At 40.5% G+C, this 10,332-nt stretch overlaps 1 protein-coding gene across 1 annotated transcript in view; it reads right to left on the bottom strand.

The window, feature by feature from the left end:
* angpt1 (angiopoietin 1) overlaps positions 1-10,332 on the bottom strand; it is a 43,044-nt gene that overhangs the window by 16,538 nt on the left and 16,174 nt on the right. Inside the window, exons 2-5 of the mRNA XM_030788545.1 lie at positions 6,774-6,929; positions 6,198-6,319; positions 4,852-5,084; positions 384-511 (exon numbers count right to left, since the gene is read on the bottom strand). Of these exons, the coding sequence (XP_030644405.1) occupies positions 384-511; positions 4,852-5,084; positions 6,198-6,319; positions 6,774-6,929 (639 nt within the window). The remainder of the gene's footprint in view (positions 1-383; positions 512-4,851; positions 5,085-6,197; positions 6,320-6,773; positions 6,930-10,332) is intronic.

The raw sequence follows: 10,332 nt of genomic DNA, 5'->3' as shown, positions 1-10,332 counted from the left end.
TCTCTCTATCTTAGTGGGGACTTCCTACTGACCTCCGTTTTGCTCTAGCTGAAGATAATAACCTAACAGTAACCATAACCAAGGAATATTTTGGCACTTTTTCTTTTCATAATAATAATATCTTTAGAAAAAAAAAAGAAAAAAAGGTTTTCCCATGTGAGAACCAGCAAATGTCCCCACAAGGTCACCACTTGTCAGATATTTATATCCTCATGGGGGACTTTTGGTCCACACATTGCCACAAGAACACTGCAAACACACACACACACACAAACACACACACACAAGCCTCTGTAAACAGATGCAATGGAAAATCTTCATTCACCCATTACATTTAAATCTCCTGTTTCACCTGAATGGCCAGAGGAGGTTTGCAAACATACCTTTTTGGTTTCCTGCACGCTGATATGAATGGTGTACACTCCGCTCTTCTGGAAACCTGCTTGGAAGAGATCAGCGCAGTCCCGGAATTTTTTCTCCTCGTCCACTTGCTTCGTGTTGTTTGTCACCACTACAGAAACAAAGGAAAGCCATTGTGTGTCTTCAGGGAGAAGGTGAACTTTATTAAACAAGAATGTGCCTTGGAAAACTCATTTAAATATTTTATACTACTTTGCACTAAATTGCGGGTTCCAAGCCTTCAGCTGTCAATGAGAGGGCTTCGGCCTCAAAGATTTCACTTTCATTAATAAAGCGGATCGTTTGGGGAAGAAGCATTAAAGGAATTTACAGAGATTTAGAACAAAACACAGTTGCATGACAACTTGCGTCTCAACAGTTCATCATGATCCATGCGAATTTTAGGAAGCTGCTTTCATAAGAGACTTTTGGGACTTTGACCAGAATCTGTTTCAAAAAGGGCATCCAAAAAAATAAACTATGAGAGAGGCTAAAATACATAAAGGATTTGTTATGCTTGAGAGATGGATTGCCCAAGATTTATTGCTCATGTCCAATTTGTGAGACATGTAGTGGCAAAGTCTGGGGGAAGAAAACGTGTTCCAGAGTTTCTAATGCATTTAAGTTAACACTATATCCACTATATTCAAACAAGATGTACCAACGTAATGTTCAAGAGCTTCTCAAAAAGACACAATGTATCTACTATCAAAGGAAAGTATTACATTTTTTCTTTTTAAAAGAGAAATGTTTTTAAATGATTAAACATATCCTACAGCGGAGAGCACTGGTATAAGATCTCACTGAAAAGATCTCTTGATAATATTTTATCTGTAAGATCTTCCGTTGAGTGAATGACACATATTCCAAAGAAGGGCCTTTTAATCAAACACTAGATCTCTCACTGCCTCAGAATGAGGGTTCCTACTTTGACAGGGCTCTAAAAGAAACAGCACTACGTGTTTCCATCTGCACATAATTACTGTGCCGATATTTTGAAACCAAGCAAGAGTCCGTGGACAAAATACTACAAGCTATAAATTTCAAGTTCCTGTTATAACAAGTGGTTTATATTTACCCACCGCGTCTCTGTAATATCGATGGAAATTCCTTCCGATTTCTCTCGCGCACCTTTTTTCTCCCTGCGCCCTAACAAGCGCATCTCGTTTTTCACACCGTTGTTCTTAGAGAACTCAGAGAACCTTTTTTTTTTAGGCGAACGAGATGTCACTGTGAAATGAAATGTGTCAGTGCTCCTCAGACTTGCCTTTGATCCCCGCGAGAGAACGGAGCGCTCTTTAAAAAGGGAAACCTTCGTTAGGGGGCTATTATTCCTGCTCCTGAAGCTGGAGTATTGAGTGTCAGCAACAAGGATCTCCCTGTGTGACAGGTTGACAGAGTGGAACCTCGCGCTGCAGAGTCTAACACAACAAAAACCGGCCCTGTTGGGTAGCAATTTATCGCTTTTGCGGAGAGTTAGCAGGCTATAGTGAGGAGGCAGCAGGAGCTAGCTAGAGAGGTTACTGTCGGAAGAATATGAGCCTGACTGAAGCCCCCAAAAACTTCACCTCATTAAGCAGAAGTGCATCACATTAATGTTTATTTTACATCTATTTCATATCAGGCTTAGGGATTTGCTCTTGACGTGCAGAGCCAATATCTCAGGCAAGCTGTTCTAGGAAAGATTTCTCATTGTCCTTCTAAACAGATACTCTCCATCAGCAAACGTTTAAATCCTTTAACAGGAAACCAACCCACAAGGACTATCAGCAATGTTTCTGTTTGGATTGTATCCACACGAAGTCATTAACGTGTGGTTTTCATTTCTGTAGACCTATTTACAAATATCCAAATATTCATGAAGGTTTCATGTTGATATTTAAATATTTGACATTAAAACTCATGTCTTCAATCCAAAAGGCCTCTTTGTACGGTTGAGAGATACCAAAATATCTCAGAGAACCCAAGGAATCTTAGATGAGAGCCAGCACCCTTCAAAAATCTCTGAAAACATCTTTATGCTTCATTTTTACTTAGTCACAAATATTTCCTGGTTCATCAGGGAATTGTGCTTAGAGAGGAGTCAATGTGAAAAGAACAGCTGTGTTATGGCTTTTGTGTAAACGAGGGTTCCTGTCAAATAGACCCTCTGGGACGGAGATTTTTAGTGAACCAAAGTAGAGTCAAAGGAAAGCGGAGGGATGAGTCCAAGCAAAGAAGTCAAAAAGTACGAAAACTGGAAAAAAGGGACGAGGTATAAATAAGTGTGACTTAACTGTTTACAGTTGTTTCTTTCATCCGACGCTTCTCTGTTAAACGATGACAATATAAACTATACAACTATAACCACTGTAAACTATGTGCTTTATGTGTTTTGATTGGAAATGATGTAAAGTACCATCCAAAGTTATTCTGAGGCACAGCGTGGTCACGACAGACGAAATCCAGTGACTGAAAACAGTTTTGCTGCTGTATCATAGCCGTAAAAAAAAAAAAAAAAGATGATGGATGGTATTCTTTATGTGGAATAATACGAAAACACTGCAAAAAGAAAATCATATTTAGCAGCCAGGGGGACTTTCAAGCTCTTTCCAAAGCTGAGGCCAATCGCCATTAATGCAAGTATATGGCTCATTGAATCCTAAGAAGGTTTAGGCAATAATTACATTACAAACAAGAACTAGGCTTCATCGAATACATAGGCCTTTTCCTTGGAACAAGCGATGCATTTATGATTGCAAGAGCAAAAATGAGTTTTCCATATATACAGGGAAGACTAATGCTTAAGCTTTTCAAGGTCAAAATGATGCTAAAATTCACCAATAAGTTGAGTCCAATGTTTTAGAGAACAGTGTTGCTTAGCTCTCACAGCAGTGTAATTTTTTAGGCGCCAAGCATCTATATAAGGTTCTTATTTGAATGACAACAAAAATTTGGTATGTTAAACAAAAACAAACTTCTCCTCCTCACTGACAAAACATTACTTTTTTGCACAATCTTTTGGAGCAATCTTGTTTTTTAAAACAACGCAAAAAAGAACCACACTGGTACTGCAGGCGTCACTGACCAACTATACCCCTCACCTCCAGTCAACAGGATCTCCCAGAGGGATCATTTAGCATTTGAGTAATTCAGCCCAGGGTGAAGAAGGCGACCTCTGTAGTGGACCAGTATTCAACACTGCTGGGCAGGAGGAAATGACCAACCACACAACAGCAATAGCTGTGCTACTTCTCACTCCCCCTCATGCTAAAAGCTGTTATTTACAGCAACGCACAGACATATACCCCAAAAACGACCCAGAAAAAAAACACCCCAACATAAAACTTGGTCACAAAATGGCAGAGGAATTGAAATATATTTAATATGTTTTGTTGAAATTTATTAAAAACGGCAGACAGCTGAGAACGCAACATAACTGCTTGGCCTTGAGCGTTGCTGGCTTGAGGACAGCCAGGATTTTGGAGGGAAATCAGAATCTCGACCCTAGTGAAATGCATTTTTTTTTTCCAGCTTCAGAAGTGCTCGAGGGTAAAAGGGGCTGAGTGTGAAGATTTCATGAGAAATATGAAAAACATGAAAATCAAAAAAAAAAAAAGAAAAAAAAAAGAATGTGGCATGACAGTCACTGTGTGCACTTAGTTTAGCTCTCATAAAAAAACAAACTAAAAAAAAAACACATGCAAGCCCCCCCCCCCCCCCCCCCCCCCCCCCCCCAGTGACAGGAAGTAGTCGTAGCCCCCCAGCTCCTGTCAGCAGGAAGTGGAGCTTATGAGGAGCGTGCTCACTGTGTGGGGTTTCTTTGTGACTGGGGTAGTCCCAATACAGACATGTAGGGTAAATTTCCTGTGACCATGGCGACTGGGGCAGTCACGGGCCAGACAGAGGGCTCAGGGGCGGGACATGGCTCTCAGCAGGGGTGATGGAGGCTAATGAGTTCACTTCATTGACTCAACCTGTGGTTTGTGTGACTTTTAGCGTCACATCGAGCACCAATGGGAAATCCTCCCCTTCCCTGATAACAGCAATGGGAGAGACCTTACGCAAGGAGAGAGGGCCAGTAAGGAAACGGGCTGTTTGACATTTCAGTCAACTGTTTTAACCACAGCTTGTGTGTGTTGGAGCGTGATAAGCAGCATCCGTTACATGGTTACTGAAATATACTGTCTGGAATGACTAGCACAGACCTGACAGTTGGGCTGACAAGAACGCAATCTATGTTTATTAAAACACAAACCTTTATAAACAACCTATGTGTGTATATATGTGTACATATATATATAACTTTAATAGAAGAGCGCCTTACCTTGCAGCCTTCCTTTGACAGCCACAATTTCTGTTCAAACTCTAAATTGTGTCTGATTATCATAAATTCATGCAGGACCCTTATTTTGTAGGATGGTTGGTACATGGATTAACAACCGAGAGTGAGGAAAACCAAAGCGTCAATACCTCCATCCTTAGAGCAGAGGTTGATCAGGTTGTGGACGGTCTCCATCAGGTCCTGCTGCTGTCTCTGCAAGGCGGTGCTGTTTCCTGTGGCCCGGCCCAACTGGGCCTCCAGCTCACGGATCACAGCACTCTGTCTGCCAACCAGAACCTGCAGACTGCTCTTCTCCTCTCTCAAAACCTCCAGCTCTTCCCTGTGTCTCGACTCCATCTCCTGCATTTTCAGCTCCAGGAACCTGAGAGAGAGAGAGAGAGAGAGAGAGAGTGGGGTTTCTTTGAGAGAAGCAGGGAGGGCGATTTTGTATAAGCAATAAGAGGAAAACGATTCTTTACAGCTGCAATGTCTATGAACGTTTATGTGGACTCACTTAGTCTCCATGGTGCAAAGCAAGCAAACAGTCAAATCATGATAAAGTTGAAAGGATTAGCATAAATCCATACTGTTTCCTGAACCAAACAGACATAAGGGTTACAGACTGTGCTGGGGAAGACAAGATTGTTCTCTGACAACTGACTGTAGAGTATAAGAAGTATAAGTTACATTGAAATAACAACATTTAAATCCATGATACATTCATAATCTCTTCAGATTTAGAACAAGGGTGAGGGTGCAGTCTGGTCAGGGAGCACAACCACAAACACCCAGCACAAATGCAGAGTGGTTTTCCTTTTCTTTTCTTTTTTTTTTCACTCTCTATTTTTGTTTTTTTGTTTTTTTTTTCTTTTTCTGATGAAGAAATACGAATGCTTGTCTAAATTCCCAGCTACAGCTGTGTTGATGTGCAGAGTGCACTGGGAAAGGGGTTGTTTCATTGACGATGAGAGACATGCCCCGCTAGAGCAATCAGCGGACACAAATTATTTGCCAAGCCATCCAAGAGTCCTGAACAGCACAATCAGTACAGTACATGCATCCGTCTCGAACCGCTCGTCTTCAGAAAGTCACGTCTTAACGGTGGGACAAGAGACATCATTCACTGCTTGGCTGTAAAGTGACACGTATACATTGCTTCACGCGTTTGAGTAACTGAAGGTTGTAATGTATTGTGAGCCACTAGGTGAAACCATTACATACAGTCTTATTAAGGCAGTATAAATTGAATAACCTCCGAGGGCTTTCTGTAATAAAGTCCCGAGGAAATCACAACTGTTCCACACACTGTCCAAAAATGATGTTGATACTGGCCGGGAACCGTTCTCAGATGGTATTACAACTTTTGTCTGAACTTTTTGTGCTTTACTACTGCAACACTGTTTTTGTGGAAAATACTTTAGGGGTTCAAAAACTCACTGGTAATATGTTTTATTAATGTTCTGTCCTGAGTGTCTTGTAATCTTAGTGATTTTACCCATTCTTGTCGTGAAGCTTGTTGATCTCGTTGGTCTGCACCAAGAGCTGTTTCTCAAGCTTGTTGGTGGACAGCGAGTTCTCCAGCAGCTGAATCTCAAGCCTCGAAGTTTGGTTCAGAACCTAAAATCAACACATTATACACACAGAGAAGGCTTAAAAGTATAAAGTAGGTCAGCAGTAAACCAGTAGCACTTGAGGGAAAGGTAAGAAGGTAATAAAAGGGATAAAGCAAGTCTCTGTTCCTCTAACATACGGTAACACTTAAACACAGTTATTCCAACCTGTCTTTTGCCATTAAATTAGTAGAATTGAGTACCTGCGTATCCCACTGTGTCTTTTCAAAAATACATAAGTCATAAAACGGGGTAAAAATGCAAACGCGTACATGTCATAATAAGATTGGATAAACTTTGCACGTTTTCTTTGGCTTGTTCCATGTTGAGTTTTTGTAGGGTGATAGGATTTATTAAAAGTAGAATAGCTGAGTAAACAGAACGTAGAAAAGATCCGGCGGAGGGGGACGATGAGGAGGAAGAGATGTTGGAATGGAGGGATGGGAGAGATGGAGATGTACCTGAGTCTCCACATCCGTTAACTTCCGTGTTTGCTCCGCCGTCTGGGAGAGCAGGCTAGTGCCCATCTCTAACATGGCTGCAGTGTGGTTGTGCACAGCACTCTGTTGTAGCTGGGCCATCTCTGCCTTCATGCTCTCTTTAATGTAGTTTTCAATCTGCCAGAGAAAAGGAGAAAAAAAACCCACAAACACTTAAAAATGTTGATGTACTGGTATATGTCTATGTCTGCTTTTTCTCTATAACCAAACCAAAAAAAATGTTGCATTTTAGTTTCAGTTACTGCTCATTGTCACTATGCTAAACGAAGCTAAATAATGCAAAAATGAGGTGTATACAGAGAGATGAGGAGAAACAGCTGAAGGCATGAACTAATTACCTCTGTACTTCTGTTGCATAAAGAATGTAAAGAAATATAGTTCTGAGGTATGAAGGAGGTATGAGAATAAGTGTAACACCCAAACCACAAAGAGCAGCTTAGAAAAACAATGAATCCAATAAAAAGAAAGTGGAGATCATTTGTAGCACATGGACACAGAGGTAATCGTGCCCATCATGGTTAGCAAAGGTTTCCCAGGAAACCATGGACTTGGCCACTAAACAATTGGCTCTCTCATCAATGGAATTTTTCCCCCAAAAAAAGGCGTCTTTTCAAAGGGGCCTTTTCAAAGGCATCCTTTCTAAAGTCTCTTATCTGCTTGTCTTCGTTCTGAGATGAATTGGAATGATTCACCATTTTCCCTTTAAACTAAAGCAAACATAAGACCTTTCCAAAGAGCTAATACCCACCCATACACTGAGTCAAAAAAGTAGGTGGAAGCAGATGTCTGTCATTTGTTAAGCAGGGAAGCGATGGAGAGATACAGGAGAGGTTAAGCTTATCTCTATAGCCTTCCTTTTATGCTAATCTCTGGCGACTAGATGACAAGGCCAGGAGAAGGTTTAAAAACACAATGAGTGCTTATTCAGATCAGGCTCTAATAGTGATTCCTAAACTTGTAGCTCTGTTTGTCCTTCAGACAGTTTAGACAAGCGCTTTCAGACAGTTTATAATGATTTCCCATTAACCAATCATGCAGATGTCCTGCCTAGCATCTGGGATAGTCTATGAATTTACTTGGCATTTGTTTAGTCAAATCTTAGTTTAGCTGGGATGAATTCAGAGAACATTCTAGAACATTCCACTATCTTATGGGCTGTTGATGCATCAACCTAGCAACAGTGTCATACACAGTAATTCTCAAAAATGCATGTGGGTACACGTCACCGGTGAAACCTTTGTTATTTGGAATTTGAGGGGGTCTTTTCTGTTTTTTGGATGTGTCCACAAAATTGATTGTGACACCAGAGTCGCCCACCTCATTTTTCTCCATTACGGCTCTTCCCTGGGATTTTTCCAATAATCACATTATAAAGAGATCTCTTTCATGGTATCTTATGGCAGTTTAGTCAGAGCCATCCTATTCAAAGATCCACAGAGACCTTCGGAGTACTAGGCATGCATGACTCATCATAAATTGGCTCTATTCACTTTTTTAGGCTAAACTGTGGTCCTTAATGGTAAATCTTGCAGAGCTTAGTTTACAATCAAACAAACTAATCTGAGTGCTATATTGATTTATCTACAATGCTGCATTTGGCATGTTAACGCTACAATATTCTTGGCCCAAGGTGGTTGTGCTCTGTTTTGTCTATGTTTGTTTGCTGAGTAGCAGTCACTGTTGGTTTGATAGCCTGAGGCTCGAGCTAGTTTTCAATGATATGCTGTATGAATCACATCTCCAGCTAAATAATGTTTAGCTGGAAAATGGCGGACATGGATTCCGTTTGTATGATGTGGCTTATGAAAGAGACGTATGCGCACCTGGTGATGACTGTGTTGGTGACTGAAGATTAAATGGGTGAGAAAAAGACGTTTTAAAAAATCATCGCAAGAAATAATAAAAAGCAAAGGAAACTTGTCAAAATACTGGATACCATGGAACAGGAAAAGCCAAAGTGTCATTGTCACGTCCACATTAAAGGGTCTTTTCAACGTTCAGTAACTCACACTGAGGAGAGACAGTTCATTTTCAAACCCAGTATGTCATTGGGTCCAACCACATAGCCACTAACTGTCATAAAAAATTACATTTTTAGTCAAATATCCGTCCTTGGCTCTAATATGAACATCAAGTGTGCCATTGTTTCTTGAATAGTTGTAGATGTTATTGAGGCTTTTTGGCTGCAAATCATTTTGGACTGATATAGGTGTCACTTTTCAATAAACTTTTATACCAAAGTGGATTTGACTGGAAGGAACACGAAGAAACTTGAACCAGCCCTCGAATGAGATTGCGGGTTTTTATAACAAAATGAAATGGAATCTAATCAGTAGTTCACAGAGACTTCTGAACTTGAAGTACAAAATTTTTTCACTGCATACGAAATTGGCTCCATTCACCTTAAAATATATTTTCAGTTTCTTTATGTCTCTATGGACCCAAGTCAATGAAGTGAAATCTAGTTTTTACAAATGACAATAAACTGTTCTATTCTCTGCTGTTAGAAACTTAACTTTTAGCTTAATGTTGCTTTGAACATAGCTTTAAGTGCTATGAGTCACCTTGAGAGAGTGTGGCCTACAGCCAGTGGCCTACAGAAACATTAGTATAAAGATATTTTGTTGGTTGTCTCAGTGGGAACGTGCCTGAGTCATGGCCTAATCTTGCCCGGCCGAAGAACAGAAAGTACCAAGGAGAAACAAGATTACACAAATACACCCCTTCATGTAAAAATACCACGGAGGGAACAGTAAAAAATGGTCAAGGGTGGGGTGTCAAAGTCATTTTCCGTTTATGGTCTCACCCTAAAAAAAAAAAAAAAAAAAAGTGCCTGTCCAAAGTCAGAGGATATGATATGGCCATATGGATAACTGGTGGAAAAATGATATAATACGCAACAGGGATTAAAAATAATTCACGTCCATGGCAATCACTGGTGATGACAAGTGCGTAAGAAAAAGATGAAGTCAAATGTTAATGAGTTGGAGGCATCTAGTGTACTGCAATCCTGGGATGCAAAAAGTCTAAACTTGACAATGAACTCCAAGAGACAGACCAAAGCATTGGAGAAAACCAAGTGTAAGTGTTCCTTCATTAGGGAAAAAAAAAAAAGAAAAAGAAAAAAACAGAGAAGTGAACAAATAATTTGCGGTTGGTCTCTGAGCTGTACAAAAGCATTGTTGAGTATTACCTGATATTTAAGGAGTTTGGGATAGTTCACTGTGTCTCAACACAGCACTCTGCCCTGTGGTTTGGCCCAAGGTGCACCTGGAGGTGTTGTCTTACGTCTGGCGGTCGCCCACCAACCAGGGGTCGAGTCAAATGAGTTAAGGTCACCCATATCAACGTTTGCAAGTCTGACATGTAAGCCATGGTGTCAATATCAATATCACAGACAGGGTTCAAACCAGAACAAGGTTCAGTCAATATGAGGATAGTCTTTATGTTTATTTCCAAGGCAAAAAATCTGAGAGGTGAACAGGCCATCTTCTGTACTACAGAGGAATCAAAGCTATGG

The sequence above is a fragment of the Chanos chanos genome, chromosome 12 (assembly GCF_902362185.1).
Source record: "Chanos chanos chromosome 12, fChaCha1.1, whole genome shotgun sequence".
Lineage (NCBI taxonomy): Eukaryota > Metazoa > Chordata > Actinopteri > Gonorynchiformes > Chanidae > Chanos > Chanos chanos.
This window is presented reverse-complemented; position numbering and strand designations above follow the sequence as displayed.